Source organism: Hyperoodon ampullatus, assembly GCF_949752795.1.
Source record: "Hyperoodon ampullatus genome assembly, chromosome: 4".
In the NCBI taxonomy this organism is placed as follows: Eukaryota; Metazoa; Chordata; class Mammalia; order Artiodactyla; family Ziphiidae; genus Hyperoodon; species Hyperoodon ampullatus.
The window spans coordinates 65,206,828-65,228,270 of NC_136917.1; the positions used below are offsets into that span (position 1 = coordinate 65,206,828).

The 21,443-nt window shown below is 37.0% G+C and overlaps 1 protein-coding gene and 1 pseudogene across 2 annotated transcripts in view; both read right to left on the minus strand.

Annotated features, from left to right (window-relative positions):
* RAD50 (RAD50 double strand break repair protein) overlaps positions 1-21,443 on the minus strand; it is a gene marked incomplete at its 5' end in the record, with an annotated part of 105,479 nt that overhangs the window by 44,090 nt on the left and 39,946 nt on the right. The window contains 11 exons of the mRNA XM_079702373.1: positions 3,373-3,566; positions 4,202-4,328; positions 4,773-4,962; positions 8,012-8,249; positions 8,742-8,917; positions 12,120-12,277; positions 12,883-13,065; positions 14,100-14,306; positions 14,725-14,918; positions 16,464-16,629; positions 16,862-16,990. Coding sequence (XP_079558499.1) covers positions 3,373-3,566; positions 4,202-4,328; positions 4,773-4,962; positions 8,012-8,249; positions 8,742-8,917; positions 12,120-12,277; positions 12,883-13,065; positions 14,100-14,306; positions 14,725-14,918; positions 16,464-16,629; positions 16,862-16,990 — 1,962 coding nt within the window. The remainder of the gene's footprint in view (positions 1-3,372; positions 3,567-4,201; positions 4,329-4,772; positions 4,963-8,011; positions 8,250-8,741; positions 8,918-12,119; positions 12,278-12,882; positions 13,066-14,099; positions 14,307-14,724; positions 14,919-16,463; positions 16,630-16,861; positions 16,991-21,443) is intronic.
* LOC307052201 (regulatory solute carrier protein family 1 member 1-like) lies at positions 1,017-3,266 on the minus strand (annotated as a pseudogene). Its single transcript has 2 exons — positions 3,241-3,266; positions 1,017-2,226 (listed from the first exon to the last, which is right to left on the minus strand). The product of its transcript is annotated as a regulatory solute carrier protein family 1 member 1-like (transcript).

The window sequence follows — 21,443 nt, forward strand, 5'->3', positions numbered from 1 at the left end:
AATGAAGGAGCCAGGATTCAAATCTCATCCAGCTCCAGAGTCTTTCTCTCATCCAGCTCCAGAGTCTTTCTTTTAACCACTACGCTATACTGCGTCAGCCACTGACTTGATTCTTAATCTATACCACATACTCCCAATTATATGAGCATGTGGCTTCAGGTATAAATTTTCATGAGTTTGTAGGGGCCCATATCAGCTCTGTGTGACTGAAAAATAGGAAAGCTTTTTCAGTCCAGGTCTTTCTTTTATAGATGGAAATATGATCATAAAAGAACTTTTTTTTTCAATTATTCTTCCATTTTCTGTTACAACTGATGAATCATAATACACAGAGCACTAAGTATGATTCCAAACACAAAACCATGTGATCAAGTTTGTAAACCAAAAATTGAGTTAACAAGCCATACCGTGCCTTCAGCACAGACACAGCCAAATTATAAAGTTTATCTGCTTTTAGCTGCATGGGTAGTGGGATTTCTCATGACTTCTGCTTTTTAAAGTATTCACTCTCATTCTAAAATGGTATGCTATACACAAAACCATCAGTTTTATTCCAGAATACATCATCTTAATAATAAAAAGCTTTTGTATGCACGTACTGCCAATACATTTAAAAAGCCCAAATTTTAACAAAAGATTAGACAAGTTCATCAGACAAGAGATCATAAATTATTTTGGCTGAAAAAAAATCTTTAAAAAAAATATGGGGCTTCCCTGGGGGCGCAGTGGTTGAGAGTCAGCTTGCCGATGCAGGGGACACAGGTTCGTGCCCCAGTCTGGGAAGATCCCACATGCCGCGGAGCAGCTGGGCCTGTGAGCCGTGGCCGCTGAGCCTGCACGTCCGAAGCCTGTGCTCCGCAACGGGAGAGGCCACAACAGTGAGAGGCCCGTGTACCACAAAAAAAAAAACAAAACAGGCTCAACATTCTGCTTGCAGGTTTCTACAGTGAGTGAGTGAGTGAGTGAGTGAGTGAGTGAGTGTGTGTGTGTGTGTGTGTGTGTATGTATAGCTTTTTTTAAGGGAATGGAGTATGGTCTAGTCCACTTTTCCATGGTTGTGTAGGAACTACAATGTTCTTTCCTAGCAAAACAAGAAGTGCAAGGTCTGCATTTCCACCAACTCGATACAAAGCCCCAAGAGCTTCCTGCAAAGTAAAGCCAGCACAGAGGATCCAATCAATGTCTGCAGCAGGAAAAATTAATGGTGCAAGAAAGGAGGGACTTGATGATGGATGGCCAGTACGTGGTTCAAATTCTAGAAGTGGCCCTGCAGCTTCAGAACAGACATTTTCTCTGGTCTCAGGCCTGTGTGCCCTGACCCAGATCTTTAACCAATATGAAACTGGATGACAAGGACTCAGTTTGCTCAGAAGTCTGATTGAGTGCATCCTCCTTACCTGCTAAAAGTCTGGGTATAATTTCTACACCAAAGGTGCAATGTAGTTGATGAGAAGTTTCAGTTGAGGCTAAAGTGACAGAACTGCTCTCATTTATTGACTCCTTAGACTTGGGGACACCTTCCTTATCAGTGCTAACAGGCCATCACCTAGACCCCTGAAGTTAATATTTTCTACATCTTCTACTCTAGTGTCATGCTGAAGTGTCTGTTAATTCTTCCATCTTCACTGATACAGATATGGCCTGATGAAAGAAGACCTGTTCACTCTGGGTAGCTGGAAAATGCTCAGTTTGGGTCCATCTTTCAGAAAGGTCCTTAATACCTGTTTGGCCCTCAGTTACTGTCTTTGATTGACAGAAAACCTTCAGATGTGTTTTCTGAAGCTGGTTTACTACTAATGACCAAAAGATCATGAAGTTCCTTCAAGGCTGCTGTTACAGATGAGCAAGACTCCTCTGCTGACTCTACAGAGGGCTGACAACACCCACAGAGACTTAAGAGAAGGGGCAATTCCCATATTTCTTACTTGTTCCAGACATTTCCACATTACTTTCTGGAAGCTGTAAATCCTGAGTGGAAATGGAATTTTAAAGGAAGGGTTACATTTTGATGTTTCTACTTCCAACAAGGGATTATCCAAGGTGAGATAAGATGCACTGACGTTCCTGACATTGGTATTCTGACTGCCTGCTGAATTAATAAGCACAGCAACTAGGGGCTGTTCAACTATATCTACTTCCATAAGTGTTTCTGAATTTGAGCAGCCAAAGCATCCTGAAGGTAGAATATTTTTCTCTGTACCCGAAAGGTCCACAGTCTGCTGTAGCCTGTCTCGATCATAAAGGAACTTTTGATCTTAAGCTTAGTTTGCTGAGGCTAAGTAGATATTTTATGGTAATGAAAGCATACTAGTACATTGACGTTGGTGTGCCCACACTTATTTTGGAAGGAAAGGGGTTTTCAAATAACAAACTATTTTACTAATCAGAAGTCCACATCATTTGGCCTTATAACATCTCTACAGAATAAGTATATGATAACCACTGTTCAAAACCATGATCCTCAAGCACTTTAAGATCCGGAAATATCTAATGAATCCATAAAGGTAGAAACAATTATTTAGTGTTATTTCAATGTAGGAATATTTTATATTAGGAAGTGGTTTGGTGTGGTGGGAAGTCAAATGTCTTACACATCAGAAGACCTACCAGAAAATTAACCTTGCCTCCTACTAACTGTATGAATTTGGGCAAGTCATGGAATATCTGTAAGTCTCAATTTCTTTTCCTATAAAAAGGAGATTTAGTCACATTTATCAAAATGATACACTGAATACAAAATGAGACACTGAATGGTTTAACGTCAAAGTGCTTTATAAGCAATGAAAAATACAAATGTAAGGTAATACATTTTATACCATACTCTAAGCCTCTGTTATTTTGTAATCCAAAACTACTTAAGAAACATTTACAGTAATTAGTAACAGACTCTAATCAGATTCTAACCAGATTTAATTGGTTGGGTCTTAGATTTGATAAATCTAGATGAGGGATGCCAAATGGGTTCCATTTCATGTGTCAACTCAGTGTCTGCTCAGTGTAGTGGGAAGTATTCCGAGACTACATCTGGAATTAAAAAGAAAAAGTGCTATGCCTGAGAGGCAGTGTCTGTCATGGATATAGGATCTGTAGGTAAGACAAACCTCCCATACAAGTAGGAATCCTTATATGGAGTTAGCCAGCCACCACCAGACCACCTCCAGTAACAGGAAGTTCACTACTTAACCAGGCAGCCAGTTCTTCCTTATTATGGTCAATAAATTTTCTTCCAGAAATTTTTACCTATTAGTACAAGTTCTATATACCATTTTCACTTGATCCTCACAATAACCATAGTTCTGGCCATTGCCCCAATAAAGAGAATTTCACATATTTGAACTGATTTTTAAAACTAATATGTATGAATGTTTTTACCTTTATTTCTCTGTATAAGGACTGAACTTCAGTGGATAATTCCACAGTCTGCTCCTCCAGTTGCTGACGACGTTGTAAATTAGTGGATATCTGAAGTTTCTCTGATTTAAGTTCATTTGTTATACTTTTTAGGTGCTGAATTTGTTCCTGCTGGTCCTGTATAAGCTTACGATTCAATTCAATCTTACTGGAAACTGCATGAAAACATATTGATACAGTGATTAATGTAAGGGTATAGAAAATACTATAAGCAGCCTCATTCCAGTTTTATAGGTCTCTGTGGCATTCCCAAAGGCTGAGTTTCTGTGGGTCCCACCTACTGCAATAAAAATGCCACAAGAACCTGTCCAGCTCCCAAACCTGCTTGCTGTCCCCTCCTGAATAGGGCAGATATGACTGAGAAAGAGTACAGCTCATTTGTTACTCATCATTCAAAATCTGTTCTGCAAAGAGAGGAAACAGAGGAGAAGTGATGCCTTTGAGAAAAGAAACTGCATATACCATGGACTGGAAGAAAGACTGTTCTTTGTCCACATAATAGTTATAAAATTTATGGTAGGGCTTCCCTGGTGGCGCAGTGGTTGAGAGTCCGCCTGCTGATACAGGGGACACGGGTTTGTGCCCCAGTTTGGGAAGATCCCACATGCCGCGGAGCGGCTGGGCCTGTAAGCCATGGCCGCTGAGCCTGCGTGTCCGGAGCCTGTGGTCCGCAACGGGAGAGGCCACAACAGTGAGAGGCCCGCATACCGCAAAAAAAAAAAAAAAAAAGTATGGTAAAAAGCATATGTTGGGAATGTTGAAGTCTTTATAAGGACACAGACTCTATTACCTGTATCTAATTTGTGTTGTTTTTCTTGTTTTTCCTGGTTTACTTGTTGAACAGTTCTATCCAAATCTAGTCCTTGGAGTTTAGCTGCTTGTTGTGCAATTTTTCTTTCAACATCCTTAAGTTCCATCTTAAGAATAAATCAAAGTTATTTCCTTTAAGAAACTTATGCCATTAACATTATTCAAAATCTTTAAGAATTAACTGCTTTTAATTACTTTTTAAAATCTAATTTGTAACTGCTCTGATATAATTTTAACAAATTTTCAAGGATAAAAATAAAATTAATTTTTATGATGAAATTAATTTAAATGATGTAAACAAAAGGAAGCAGACTAAAAAAGAAATATAAACAAGACTACTTCTTAATTCTCAGAACTTATGGATAATGAAATCTAAACTCAGGAATATAAATAAGCTAAGCAGTTACTCCCTGAGACTACCTGAAATTCAGGATAGGGAACTCTAAACACAATCTGTACCAGAATACTAGCTACTATCTTTAATACTCACATTTCATATTCAAACCACCATGAAACAAGTTTTATTCTGCCTTAAACTGCAGTAAACTTACCTGGAACCTCTCCATAATTGTAACATCTGTCAGACACACTTTAGCACTTTCTTCCTCAGGTATAATTGTACCCAAAAGTGTTTCCTGTTCCTCTATGTCATTCTTTAGCCGCTGTATGTCTCTGTTCACACTCTGCAGTTTGTTTCTTAATTCTGGTATTTCCTTCTCCTTCAAATCAATTATGCTTTGCCTTCACAGAACACACACAATTAAAAATAAGCAATCTAATGTTTTCTCATAATGAGATTGAGGTTATGTATTTTTGGCAAGAATACCACAGAAGTGATGTTGTATCCTTCTTAGGGCAACATATCAGTGGGTACATGATGTCAGTATGTCACTCTTAGTTAAGATGGTGTCAGCCAAATTTACCCATTGTAAAGTTACTATTTTTCTCTATGTAATCAATAAGTATCATAGGAGAAATACATTGAAGAAAATGTAAATATCCTGTTTCTCCTTAAACCTCTGTCCACTGATTTTATAAATAGTACCTACTGACAGATCTTGATACCAGCAATTTTTACCGTATTGTTTGCCAAACTGAAAGATATTTTACAAATTACCTGACCATACTCATCATAAGGGTCAAGACCATGAAAGACAAAGAAAGATTGTCAAAGACAAAGAAGAACTATGGTAGACTACAAGAGTCTAAGGAGAAATAACAAGTATATGCAATGTGGGAATCCTGAGTTGGATTCTGAAATAGACAAAGGATATTAAATAGAAAGACTGCTAAAATTCAAATATGGTTTGTAGTTTAATTAAAAGGATTATACCAAAGTTAATTTCTTGATTTTGATAACCATATTATGGTTACATAAATTGTGAACATCAGGAGAAGCTGGGTGAAGGGTATATGTGAATTCTCTGTACTATTTTTGTAAATTTTCTGTAGGTCTAAAATTATTTCAAAATAAAAAAGTTTAAAAACTGATGGAAGGACAGAAGAAAGGAAGGAAAGAAAATAGGAAAGGAAACCACTCAGTCAAATGCTACATGGGTTTATGGTACAAAAGCTGTTAAACCCACTTTACTGCTGCTACTCTAGCTAATGAATTACCAACCCTATGGCAGGTACTGGCCCCACACCTATTTTTGTTGATACCTCTGAAACAATAAAACTTGTATGTAATCTTTAAAAGAAAAAGCTAATAAGCTTATTTCAGAAAAATCCCAAATTCTTAAAATCAAATTAGTATAATAAATTAAATTGGTTTCTAATGGGAGCCTTATAATAAACCAGAAACTCAAGGATTAGCACTTAGATACTATTATTACATAATGATTTTTTTAAAGTCCATACTATGACCAAGAAATGCCAACCTGAATTGATCTGAGTGACAGAGACCTGTAATTTTTTATACCAAAGCAATGAAAAAATTCCCTGAATAAATATGAACATATTCAGATTATGAATAATTCATGCTCACATTACTTCCCAGTGTTATAGACCAGAAGTTGGTCTTAAGTTATGTACCCAGTACCTAGAAAGTGACAAAGCCATGATAGCCTAATGACAGTCAAGCATTCACTTGACTGGGACATTTTTGCAGAGAACTACAGGCATCCATTCAATTTTAACCCCATTTTTACATTTTCACACACACACAAAAACCCCTTATTGATGTAGTCCAGGTTTTGGTGCCTTCTTTTCTGATGATTACCTAAGACGCTAAAATAAGTATTCTCAGAAACAGTAAAGATATTTCCTGAGAGAATGGTTACTGAGGTCTAGTAGGGTTTTCTCTTTTGTTTTTTAAATTTTTCAGAAACTCAATTTTGTGACAGCATTCTTTTTTCAAGGGAATTTTATGTAAAAGGGACCAACAGATACAGTACTGAAAAAAACCTGTGGGAAAAATACTGAGTTTTTATTTAAATGAGGTGTTATAAAAAATGAACCCAAGTCAGTACTAAGAAACATGATAAACAGGTACATTTTCAGCTGAAATTTCACTCATGATGGTATGGGACAGGCTGGAAGGGACATGCTATCACTTCTGTTGTATTTTATTGGTTACACAGACCAATCCTGGAACATGAGAGAAGACTAATACAAGAGTGTGAATACTAGGAGGCAGGGATCACTGGGGACCATCTTAGAGGCTGGCTACCACACAGCACATCTTCTTGCATCTTCCCTTCCTTCTTTTCCTTAAACTCCTCTTCAGTTTTCCAGGACAACGTACCCTCCGGGTTTTTTTGCTTCCAGAGTTTGTCTCACTTTCGTCCAATTTATTAACATTAAATTAATTTTCCTAAAACACATCTTTCATTAAATCTCTTAGGATGGCTCCCCATCACCTAATAGAGCTATAACTAGGCCTGAACATAATTGTAGCTCTATCTTCCCTACTTATGTGAATCAATCACTACAAATAAGTTCTCAAATTCCAGATAATGTTTCTACTGCAGCACAGGTCTTACTCTCCTACTCTTACACATACCCTCTCCTCTTTCCCCCTCTTAAATAAGTCAAACCACCTTCCCTGTGCTTTACATCCCTCCTCCTACCCTGTTCTCAAAATCCTATTCTCATTCTGTAGTCCACTGGCTTCTCTCTTCCTAATTAATGCATTTGTTTGAACCAATTAAGTACTTTATTAAGCCCAGCTTTCTATGTCTAATTCTGAGAGCTTTTCTCCTTACATAGACCATCAGCTCCATGAAGGTCATGTCTTATTGGTCTCTGTGACCATCTTTGTGCTCTGGGAGACACCAAGGCAATCATCACATACTTTCTGACTTGATTTTATTTATAAATAGAAAATCATCTGAACTTCTTATACAAGCAAGGGAAAAATAAACAATAGAAATCATCTATGATTCATTCTTTCTGGAAGTGAAAAAAACATAAAAGTATAGTTTAAAATTTGTCTCTTGAGGGGAGCTTTCCGGTACTTTCTTTGCTGGGTTTAGAAAGTGACACATAGTTATAAAATCTATCAAAATTTCTGCCCTCAAGCCAAGTCTCATGAATGAAACAAACATACACAAATTAAAGATTATATCTACCCTGTGACTAGTTTAAGAAACTAGCTTATCTTGAAACAAAATAATTCTTTCTTATCATATAAATAACATGAGATGAGCATACTGGCTTAGAATCCTGACTTTAACCTTTATTCATTCAACTCTTGCTTACTGAATACCTACCATATGTTAGACAGTGGAATAGGTACCTCTTACAGTGCTGCTGTACAGGTACAGTAATGGTAAATCCCTATTCTCACCTCATGGGCACTAGTCCCAGCATTTCATCACGCCGCTTTTCTTTTTTCTTTAGCTCTGATTCTGTTGTCTTGAGCTTATCTGGAGCAAGCCTCAGCTTAGACTGCAAATCACTGATGACTTCTTGTAATTCAGCTTCTGTCTGAAAAACTCTCTGACAGACAGGGCAACACGACTGGTCTTCATCCGTTAGCTGAGTAATGAATTGGGAGTAAACTGCCGTAGCTCCAGCCAGCATGGCTATTTAAAAAAAAAAAAAAAATACTCCCAATGAAAAGAATACAAAATATAGTTTTGTCAACATGGTTATATCCTTTTCTGTAAATACATGATTATTCTTCTTGCTTTATAAACACACAATGAAAGAAATCAAAATTCTGATATTTAAATCTTCCCAAGGGCACAATACATTCAGATTTGTAGAAATTATTTTCTGGTAACACACAAGTATAATAAAACGTTTAAAGCTTGTTACGTGCCAGAAACTATAATCTCATTTACTCCTCCCTAACACCCTACACGTGGTAGGCAATTATTAATGAATCTGAAGTGCAGAAAGGTTTCGATAAATTGCCCAAAGTCACACAGCAAGTAGGCTGTAGAACCAGAACTGAAATTTAAGCCACCGAGCTCCAGAACCAAGTTTAAAAATCTCCCATCCTTAACAGTTACCTGTGAACGAAAATTCAAAAACATCAAAATGCTTTTTCTAATATAAAGTAGGTAACCTACCTCGTTGTTTTGAGGATTTTTCAATTTCTTCTTTAAGCCTGCCTAAGTCACTTTCAAAATCCTGGCTACCACAAACATCAAACAGTTTGTCTTCATAGCTGGACAACTTCTCTTCCTTCCTTTTTAGCTCATTAGTTATATGATTTTTATTTTGCTCAGCTGAAGCCAGTTCCTTGCTAAAATAAGAATAAATATGGATTACAATTTTAAAACATGAGAAATGAAAAGTGTGAGAAGGTAGATCCAAGACAAACTCTGCCAGAAAATATTACAAAGGTCTGCTGTGACCAAGCACTTTTTTTTTTAGAAGTCACGGCAACAGTCCACTACTGCCTGAATCTACCCCTAGCACATGGACTCACCCTGGTCATATGCCTGCTCCCAGAAAAATGTGTACAGACAAAACCCTGCTTGGTTTTGCAGGGGTTCATGGTCTTAGATCTTGGGTTAAGAGCCTCAGCAAGGAGAATATGCTTGCCAGATCTGGAGGGAAGAGAAAAAATGGAGAACATTCTCCTAACTCTGTGTGGACCCTTTCACAACTGTACTTCTGTTCCATCCTGTAGAGACTTTTCCTTTGTTCCCTCCTTGTTGCTGTCATCTACTTAAAACCTGATCATTCACTGCCTCTCATTCATCAAAGACTTCGCTCACTGGTACAATTTATTTCCACTCCAACTCTCTTTTTTTTTTTTTTTTTGCGTTACGCGGGCCTCTCACTGTTGTGGCCTCTCCCGTTGCGGAGCACAGGCTCCGGACGCGCAGGCTCAGCGGCCATGGCTCACGGGCCCAGCCGCTCCGCGGCACGTGGGATCTTCCCGGACCGGGGCACGAACCCGTGTCCCCTGCATCGGCAGGCGGACTCTCAACCACTGCGCCACCAGGGAAGCCCTCCACTCCCACTCTTAAATATAATCCTAGCCGGCCTCCATGCCCACACACAGATCAGGGGTTTTCAATTTACAGGTTTTGATGCATTAGGCAAGTCATATAATCAATTCAATGCATTGTATTCAGCATATTTTGAAAAATTAAGCATAATATGTAGAATATATTGGAGTAGATTGTGTGTGGTTAGGATAGGTACTATTTTAAGAAATTTGTTTCAGATAAATGTGTGTGAGTGCACATGTGCCTCATCTTGATACTTCCCATTGTGAGTCACAGTAAAAATTTGGAAAAAAAATAACATGTAGATGATGCTCTCACCATCCTAGCCATTGAGCATTGCTCATTAAGATCACTATCTCAGCAGCACCAAACACGGTTGAACCCCTCCTTGAAAGACTATTTTCTCAAGGCAACCCAGACATCACTCCTGTCTTGTTTTCACCCTGGCTCCTGGGGCACTGACTTCGCTTGCCCCTCTTCCTTTGCTTGCCAACAGTTTAAATGTTGGTGTTTTCCAGGAGTCTGACTACAATTTTTTCACTTCTCTTTGAATAACTCCTTCAAGTTGACATGACCTGACTCCAATTATCGCTTACAAAGCAACAACTTCCAATCTTCTGAACTTCAAACTCCAGTATTCTATTCCCTAACAGACATTTCCACAAGAAACACAAATTTAACACGGTCAAATCCACTATCTTCCTCAAAAATATGTGTGGAATTTTTGACCCTATTATCTAAGTATACCACTCAAGATGATATTTGAAAAAATTGGTCACTTTTTTAAACTGTGGGAAAAACATAAAATTTAACATCTTAAGCATTTTTAACTGTACAGCACAGCAGTGTTAACTATATGCACATTGTTGTGCAACAGATCTCTAAAACTTTTTCATCTTGCAAAACTAAAACTCTATACCCACTGAAAAACTACCCCCCCACCCCCATCCCCTGGCTACTCTGAACCTCCATTCTACATACTTGCTAAGAGTTCGACATCTTTGGATACTTCACATAAGTGGAACCAAGCAGTATTCGTCTTTTTGTGCCTAGCTTACTTCACTTTAATATCCTCAAGCATAATATCTTCATCAAGTCATAGCATATAAGAGGATTTCCTTCTTTTTCAAAGATAAATAATATTCCATTATACATACACCAGTTTTTCTTTATCCATTCATCCATCATTTAGGTTGCTTCCACCTCTTGGCTATTGTGAATAATGCTGCAGTGAACATGGATTAGCAAATATCTCTTTTGAGATCATGTTTTCAATTCGTTTGAATATATACTCAGAAGTGGAATTGCTGGATCATCTGGTTATTCTTTTCCTAATTTTCTGAAGAACCTCCACAGGTTTTCTACAGTAACTGCACCATTTTACACTCCCACTAATAGTGCACAGGGTTCCAATTTCTCAACATCCTCACCAACACTTGTTATTTTGTTTTTTTTTCAACTTTTTATTTTATCTTTTAATTGAAGTATAGTTGATTTACAATGTTGTGTCAGTTTCAGATATAAAGCAAAGTGATTCAGTTATATTATTCTTTTTCAGATTCTTTTCCATTATAGCTTATTATAACACACTACTATATTTTCTGGTTTTTTTGATAATGGTCATCCTAAGTGGTGTGAAGTGATATCACTGTGGTTTTGATTTGCATTTCCTTGACGATTAGCATCATCTTGAGCATCTTTTCATATGCTTGTTGACCATTTGTATATATTCTTTGGAGAAATGTCTATTCAAGTCCTCTGCCTGTTTTTTTTTTTTAATATTTATTTATTTGGTTGTGCTGGGTCTTAGTTGCATTAGGCGGGCTCCCTGGCTGTGGCATGAGAACTTTTAGTTGTGGGATCTAGTTCCCTGAGCAGGGATCAAACCCGGGCCCCCTGCGTTGGGAGCTCAGAGTCCCAACCACTGCACCACCAGGGAAGTCCCTCTGCCCACTTTTTTAATCCGGGTATTTGTTTTTTTATTATTGAGTTGTATGAGTTCTTTACATATTCTGGATACTAACCCTTATCAGATATATAATTTGCAAATGTTTTCTCCCATTCTGTTGATTGCCTTTTCCCTGTTGATCGTTCCCTTTGCTGTGCAGCAGTTTTTAAGTATGTTATAGTCCCATTTGTCTATTTTTGCTTCTGCTGCCTGTGCTTTTGGTGTCATATCCAAGAAATCATTGCCAAATTCAATACAATGAAACTTTTCCTCTATGTTATCTTCTAGGAGTTTTATGGTTTCAGGTCTCACTTTTTATAAAGGAATATTTTAATCCTCTCACTTAGTTCTGCAAACTTTCAAGGAACAAGCTCAACTCATTATCTGTTACCATTTTACTTAATTTGTAAAATATAGGAAAATCAAAGTCAATTAATAAGACATACCACTTCATGACAATAAATGATTTCAAAACAATTAAAAGTGAAAGCATGAAATAAGAGACTTCTATTACATCTTCAAATGTTGTAACTACTTACTTCAATTTGGCAAGTCTGTCCCTGGTCTGATTAATTTCTTTTGATTTACTATGAAGCCAGTCTTCAAGCTGTTTTTTGTTGGGAAAATATCCTAACAATGAAGTTAATTCATCACTGTGCCTAGATTTTATTTTTCTGATTTGTTCATCTTTGTCAGCCTATAGGAAAAAAAAAATTGTTTAAAAATAAAGCTCAATATCTCCACATTATATAAAGAACAAAAATAAATTTTAGATTGATTACAGTTCTAGGCTTTAAAAATAAAACTATAAAAATGCAAGAAGAAAATATAAAATTTCTTCTTTTTTTTTAAATTTTGGCCACACCACACGGCTTGAGGAATATCTCAGCACCCCAACCAGAGACTGAACCCGGGCCATGGCAGTGAAAGCACCAAATCCTAACCACTAGGCCACCAAGGAACTCCTGAAAATTTCTTAAACTCTTAAAGTGAGGATGGACTTTCTAAGCCATTAGAGAAAAGAATAACAAGTCTGATGATTTAAAACTTCTGTATGGTATATGATAAAAATTAATAGCAATGTACATGTGTGTGTTTGTGTGTATACACTTCTGTATTATTATTGTTTTGTAATTAGAAAACAGTTTTTAAACTTGAAAATCTATTTTATATTAAGTTCACTTAACCCCTAAAGTAAAAAGCCAATATCAACTAAATACTTCACAATGTAACGATTATGAATGTAAGATAAGCTATTTTAAATACCAGAAAGTATAATTAGAACAAAAAGAAAGGTCATACTTTGTCTTTGGTCAGCATCTCCATCTGGGTACGTGTTGCTGTATGATGATTTAACTGCTCCATCTCCTGGTCCAATTTACGCAGGGTCCTGTCTAGATCTGCTTTCTCATTTTGAAGGCTTATTACTTCTGTTTTTAGAGTTTCTACATTGCTGTTTTTCTCAGCTTTGCTTAGCTCACGTTCCTTAATAAGTCAAATAAATGAACAGGTTTATATGTGTTATGTTAAAATAATGACAAAGTGTATTAGAAATCAGCTACTCCTCAGGATGGTCAAAATATTACTGTTTGATTTTATCCAACAACAGAAGAAGCAGAAGGAATAAAATTTTTAAGAAAGATCTTATAAAGTTACCTTACTATTTTATAACAGTAGAGACTTAGTAAATAAATCTAGAAGAGTCAAACAGGAGGGAAAAATGAAAATTAGTGCAAAATTAAGAAAAATATGCCTAAGTATACAGTTTAGTGACTCTTCAATCAATAACTAAGCATTTATCAAGTACCCATGTAACTCACTACATTGCCTGGCATATAGAAACTAAAAATAGTGTGATATGGTGCCTGAACAGTATCTCCCCATCACAACAGGACAATATTGTGCTAAACTGACAAAAATGTATGCTAGCTGTTAAGTTTGGGAGTAAATAGAAATGTTTAAATTATCAAGACGGGACCTGAAAGTGGCATTTGCCAAGCTTTAGGATGCTTATTTTGGTAATGGAGGTGTGAAGGAAGGGAAGAGATTAGAAACAAAGAAGAAATTTTGGAAATTCATGAAAGGAAGAGGTGGGCTAAGAAAGTTTCTACCACAGAAAAAGTGATAACACAGCAATGATCATATAAAATCTGTAGTGTGTGGAACCTAGAGGGAAAATATTTTTTTTTAAACTTAGGTAAGTGGTTCTCAATCAAGGTACTCATAAGAATCACCCAGTTCTGTTTTGAACACATTTCTATGCCCCACTCTTAGAGATTTTTATTTGGAATGTTTAAGGTCTAAGCATAAGATGATTAGATGATTCTAATTTTCAATCCACCAGGTTCCAGGAGCAGAATTGGGTCATTAAGATATTCAGATAAATTCATTTTACGTGAGATTGATAAACAAGGTTGACATTTTTATTAAAATGCCATAATCTCAGGATTAGCAAAATATAAAATACTTCTAAATATCTTACACCTTAAAATTATTAGATTGCTCAAATAGTATCTTACAGCCTTTGTGAGCTCCTGGTCCAGTTCAAGAATCCTGTCTGAAGATCCTTCCAACTGCTGTAATTCATACTTCACATTTTTCAGCTCATTCTGCTTCTTAGTTAGGATTTCTGATTTTAGCTCAATTATTCTTCCCAGTCCAGTTTTCTTATCCCTTATCTCATCTATCTGTTTTTGTTTCAGAGTCTCTTTTCCTGCAAAGTCATTCTAAATACATAATGAGAAGCATGAGCATTAACAATTTTTTCACTAAAAACTTCATTAAGAAAAAGTTTCTTTGATGCAAAAGTAACACATGCACTCTGAGGAAAATATAGAAAAGCATAAAAAAATAATGATCATAACCCAGAGATAATCATTATTAACTTTGAGCAAACTTTTTCTTTACAATTAACTTTAAAAAGAAATTTTACTTAAAATCAAATAAAAAACATAGGTCTATATCTTCTTTGTACTTTTATACTCATAAACTTTAAAAAATTTGCTTCCATAAGGTTTTATTCTACCTCAGAGCAAATTTTATCCTAACACTAATCCAAAAATATGACAAAATAAGGTCAATCCAAAAATTAAAACAATTCAACTAGACAATCTGATACAAACAAAAGAAAATAACAGTATTTACCATCAGTTGCCTGGCAGTTTCTGCTTCCTTTTCTTGCCTCTCACTCACAAGTTTGTGAAAATTTTTTATCTGTCTCTCACTGAATGGTCCATGCTCAAAGCCATCCAATTCTAGTTGTGTTGCCAAAGACTGAATTAATGAATCTCTAGCTCGCATATGTTCTTGATGACGATCTGCCTGTAGCTGTAGACGACCTGTGAAAAACACAATCATAGTAATTCTTTTATCAGCTGATTTTTTAAAAAATAAAAGAGCAAGATCTCTTACATCCTTTGCTCAGTTTCCCCCAATGGTAACTATTGTATTGAGATGTAGTAAGAAATACATATCTGGTTTTTGTCCTCGGCTCCTGGTACAGAGCTCCAAAAATGCTTAGAATTTCTCAGTGATAGGGGTGAGAGGAGTATCTTTCGTTATTCATTATAAGTCCCTTTCAACTGTACCTGAGTTTATTCTAATGAGGTGACTCCTGGAAAATGGGACCTGGTCATCAGAGGAATCAGCTCTGTGATTAGAGAGTAGGAAGTTTCAGTACCCACCCCTCCCATTTCTGGGGAGGGGCTGAAGCCTGAGTTCAATCACCAATGGCCAATGACTTAATTAATCATGTCTACATGATTACTTCCATAAAAACCCTAAGCAATGGCATTCAAAGAGCTTCCAGGTTGGTGAATACTACATGGAGGTGCTGGGTAAGTTGCGCATGTGGAGAAGGCATGAAAGCTCGATGTCCCTCCCCCATACCTTACCTTATGCATCTCTTTCATCTGGGTGTTCCTGAGCTATATCCTTAATAAACTGGTAATAGTAAGTGCTTCCCTGAGTTCTAGCAGCTGTTATAGAAAATTACTGAACCTGAGAAAAGGGTTGTGGGAACCCCTGATTTATAGCCAGTGGTCAGAAGTACAGGTGCCAGACAACCTGGGACTTGGGATTGGCAGCTGGAGTGGAGTGGGAGACAGTCTCATGGGACTGAGCCCTTAATCTGTGGGGTCTATGCTAACTCCGGACAGGGAGTGCCAGAACTGAATTAAATTACAGGACACTTAGTTGGTGTTCACTGAGAATTGGAGAATTGCTTGGTGTGGAAAAACCCACACACCTGGCATCAGAACTGTTGCTGAGTAGAAAAACAGTGTTTTCTTTTAGTAATTTGCAAAATTATAGTATATCACAACCAGGATACTGACACTGATACAATCCATCAATCTTATTCTTATTTCCCCAGTTTTACTCATATCTGTGTCTGTATTAAGTTTTACATAATTTTTTTTTTTCTTTTTTGGCTGTGTTCCGTGGCATGTGGAATCTTAGTTCCCCGACCAGGGATGGAACCTGCGCCCCCTGCAGTGGAGGCTCGGATTCTTAACCACTGGACTGCCAGGGAAGTCCCAGTTCTACATAATTTTATCAACTGTGTTGGTTCTTATATCCACCATGACAGCCAAGATACTGAACAGTTCCAATACCATAAGAACCCCTCTTGTTTTTTTAAAAACCATAACCACATTAACCTTCCTCCTGCTCTTCCCCCTACTGGGGAACCCTGGCCATCACTAATCTGTTCTACATTTCTAAAATTTTGGCATTTCAAAATGTCATATAAAGTGGAAACATACTATATATAATCTTTTGAGACTTTTTTCACTCAGCATAATTCCCTGGAGATTTGTCATTCATGCAGAAAATGTTTAATATTATAATAGGGAAAAAGACCAAGTGTAAACACTGTCTCTTACCCTGTTCAACAAGTAGTTCTGATTTTTCTTGATTGAGAAGCCTAGATTCTTTACTTAATTTTTCCAGTTCACGCTGACATTCTACCAGTCTCCTTTCTTTCTCCCTAACTGTTCTCTGGTGATTGTGATATAAATCATTTAGCTGCTCATCAGACCCTTGAAAAACCTGTGTAGAACCAAAATAAAGAGCTTTAATGTATAACAAGGTATCAGTCTGAGGTACAAAATATGAACCAAAGCTTATTCAATATCCTTCTTTTTAACATAAACATGGAAGTAACACAAACATCAAGATTTGTATTTTTGTTTCAAAATATGACTGTTGAAATGAAATCAAATGAGGTTCATTACAATAATCTCAAAATTCTGAAGTAAAACAAAATTCTACCACCACAAACCTTTTCCATTTTCTGTTCCAGTTCGCTATTATCTTTTTCCATTTGCTTCTTTCGGCTATCCAAAGCTTTAATTTCATTGTCAAGTCTCATTATTTTAGAGAGATTTTGTTCAATTTCTTTTAGACGATCCTGAAAATAAACAAACACCCTACATAAACAGAATTCACTATAGTTTATACTGCAAATAACTGAAGATAAATAACATGTCCCAGGACCAGGCACTTAGTAAAAGTGATCTCATTTAATGGTAACACTGCTATAAAGGGAGCACTAAGAAACTGAGGATCAGAGACATTACGTAACTTGTCCAACTCCTTACAGCTAGTAAAGAAAAGCAGGAATTTAACTCCCTTCTAACTCCAAAGCCCATCCCCTGCCCTCAACAGCTCCCACAAAAGTCATTCATTCATTGGGTACTTGGAGCCACATTATGTAAAGTACATTTTAAGAACTTAATCCTTGGAACTTCCCTGGTGGCACAGTGGTTAAGAATCCGCCTACCAATGCAGGGGACATGGGTTCGAGTCCTGGTCCGGAAATCCTACATGTCATGGAGCAACTAAGCCCACGTGCCACAACGACTGAGCCTGTGCTCTAGAGCCCATGAGTCACAACTGCTGAGCCCGCGTGCCTGGAGCCTGTGCTTCCCAACAGGAGAGGCCACCACAATGAGCAGTGCGTGCACTGCAACAAAGAGCAGCCCCCGCTCGCTGCAACTAGAGAAAGCCTATGAGCAGCAATGAAGACCCAACACAGCCAAAAATAAAAAAAATTTAAAAAAACATCACTTAATCCTTAAAAGGCTAACTATTTAATTTATTAAAAAAGAAATTAGAACTACTGAGTGGACTGGAAACTCATGGTGCATCACAAGTGAAATGTGACAAATGATCTCAGTGGCCTGCTTCCAGGGACAGCTGGTTGCCTCATTTCCTAGGAATATGAGTGAACTGGCTCAGAGTCTTCCCTCCTTGGATACTCTTCTGGTGTTTGCCTCTACAATTCCAAGGCTGACCAACTCCTCTTCTAAGACATTTTTAGAACCTAATATTTAAACTAACACATTATTACAGGTATCAATTGTAAGCTTTCATAGCTGCACCAAAATGCATCCTCAACTTCAATGTCATTTGATAAATTATACTAATACCATATCTTATGATTTGTATATTAAGAGGTAACACGTTATCACCACAGAAACTTTACTTTATTCACCAATGCTTCCTCAGCACATGTAACAAGTGTTCAGTATGTTAGCTGAAAGAGAAATTTGAAAAAAATTTTTTTACCAATAATAACAGTCATAGCTATCATTGATCAAATGCCTGCTATATTGCAGACATTGTACTAGGTGCTGCCATACATTCCCTCTAATCATTATGACACTACAGGCAAACCTCAGAGATATACTGGGTTCAGTTCCAGACCACTGCAATAAAGTGATTATTGCAATAAAGCAAGTCACAGAATTTTTTGGCTTCACAGTGCATATAAAGGTTGTTTACACTATACTGTAGAAGTGTGTAATAGTATTATGTCTTAAAAAAAAACAATGTTCATATTTTGATCTCTTCCCATGAATCACGAACGTTCTTAATGGCATCTAGAATGGTGAATCCTTTCCAGGACGTTTTCAATTTACCCAGATCCATCACTGGAATTACTATCTATGGCAGCTATAGCCTTACGAAATGTATTTCTTAAAAAGATTTAAAAGTCAAAATGACTTCTTGATCCATGGGCTGCAAAATGGATGCTGTGTTAGCAGACATGAAAACATGAATCTCATTGTACATCTCCATGAGCACTCTTGGGTGACCAGAAGCATGGTCGATGAGCAGTAATATTTTGGGGAAAAAAAAATCCTTTTTTTTTTTTTTTGTCTGAGCAGCAGATCTCAACAGTGGGTCTAAAATATTCAATAAACCATGTTGTAAACAGAGATGCTGCCATCCAGGTTGCTCCATTTATAGAGCACAGGCACAGTAGATTTAGCATAATTCTTAAGTGCCCTGAAGATTTTTGGAATGGTCAATGAGCACTGGCTTCCACTTAAAGTCACATGCCACATTAGTCCCTAACAACAGTCAGCCTGTCCTTTGAAGCTTTGAAGCCAGGCATTGACTTCTCCTCTCTAGCTATGGAAGTCCTAGATGGCATCTTCTTCCACTATAAGGCTGTTTTACATACGTTGAAAATCTATTGTACATTGAAGCCACCTTCATTAATGATCTTAGCTAGATCTTCTTTATAACTTGCTGTAGCTTCATCAGAACTTGCTGCTTCACCTTGCACTTTGAAGTTTTGGAGACAGCTTCTTTCCTTAAACCTCAAAAACCTCTGCTACTTTTAAGTATTTCTTCTGCAGCTTCCTTACCTCTCTCAGCCTTCACAGAATTGAAGAGAGTTAGGACCTTGCTCTGGATTAGGCTTTTACTTAAGGGAATGTTGTGGCTGGTTTGATCTTCTACCCAGACCACTAAAACCTCCTCCATATCAGCAATAAGGCTGTTTCAACTTTCCTACCATTCATGAGTTCACTGAAGCAGCACTTTTAATTTCCTTCAAGAACTTTTCCTTTGCATTCACAACCTGGCTAACCATTTGGCACAAAAGGCCCAGCTTCCAGTCTCTCTTCACTTTTGATATGACTTCCTCACTGAGCTCAATCATTTCTAGCTTTTAGTTTAAAGTGAGAGACGTGTGACTCTTCCTTTCACTTGAACATCTAGAGGCCATTATAAGGTTATTAACTGGTCTAATTTCAATATTGTTGTACCTCAAGGAGTAGGAAGGCCTGAGGAAAGGGAGAAAGATGGGGGAATGGCTGTTTGGTAGAGCAGTCAGAACACATACAACTTTTATCTATTAAATTTGCCATCTTATATGCGTGTGGTTTGTGGCACCCCAAAACAATTACAATAGTAACACCGAAAATCACTGATTGCAGAATAGCATAATATAACGATGAAAAAGGTTGAAATATTGCAAGAATTACCAAAATGTGACACAGAGACACAAAGTGAGCAAATGGTGTTGGTGGTATAGTGGTGAGCATAGCTGCCTTCCAAAGTGGCACCAACACACTTGTTTGATTGACACAGGGTTGCCACAAACCTCCAATTTGTAAAAAAAAAAAAAATAAGAAAAAAAAGAAAAAAAAATGTAGTATATACAAAGCACAGGAAAGCAAAGTATGCCTGTACATGCTAAGTAGGAGACTCAGAGGACTTGTATAAAGCCACATACTTAAAAATGGGAGATGAGACTGGGAGGCAGGATGGTATAACAATTAAGACTACAGGCTCTGTAAGCTGGAATGATTGGACATCTCTGTGTAAAGAAGTAAACCTCCATAGAGCTGATTCACTTTGCTGTACAGCAGAAACTAACACAACATTGTAAAGCAACTATACTCCAATAAAAATTAACTAAAAAAAAAAGGAAGTAAATCTCAACCTTACCTCATACCATATTCAAAGTTAACCTGAAATAGAGCATATACTTAAATATAACAACTCAGACTAGAAAACTTCAAGAAGAAAATCTTTGTGGCCTTGGGTCAGGCAAAGATTTCCTAGATAGGAAACAAAAAGCAAAAACTATAAGAGAAAATTTTGACATGCTGGACTTCATCAAAATTAAAAACTCCTGCCCTTTGAAAGCAGTTAAGAAGAAAAAAAAATTTGCAAAACACATACCCAATTAGGGCTTATATCCAGAATAATTAAAGAACTCTCACAGCTTCAATAGTAAGACCAAAAACAAAACACACACACACACAAAACCTATTGAAAACAGGCAAAAGATATGCATAGACACTTTACCAAAAAAGATATTCAAACGGCAAATAAACACATAAAAAGATGCTCAACGTTGATTAACATTAGGAAAATGCAAATTAAAACCATAATGAAAAAAGCTGCTCAGAGATTCTATCACACATCTATTTTAATGGCTAAAATAAAAAGCTGATAATACTAAGTTCTGACAAGGACGAAGTGCAACTGCACTCTTGTACATTGTTGTGGGACTACCAAATGTGCCACTTTGAAAAATAGTTTGGCAGCTCTTAAGGTAAAACATACACTTAACACACAACCTAACAATCCCACTCCTAGAGAGTTACCCAAGAGAGATGAAAACATATCTCCAAACAAAGACCTGTACACAGAAGTTTATAGCAGTTTTATTTGTAATAGCTAAAAGCTGATAACAACCTGAAGTCCATCAACAAAGGAATGGATGAACAAACTGTAATATATCCTTACAATGGAATACCCTCAGCAATAAAAAGGAATGAACTACTTGTACATGCAACCACATAGATAAATTTAAAAGCATTATGCTAAGAAGTCAGACACAAAAGGCTATATAATGTATGATTCCACTGATGTGGCATTCGTTGGAAAAGGCAAAACTATACTGACAGAAAACAAATCAGGGATTACCAAGGGCTGGAAATGGAGGTAGGGGACCGACTACAAATAGACTTGAGAGAACTATTTGGGGTGGAAATGTTCTATATCTTGACTGTACTGATAGTAATGCTACTGTATGCATTTGCCCAAACTCATCAAAT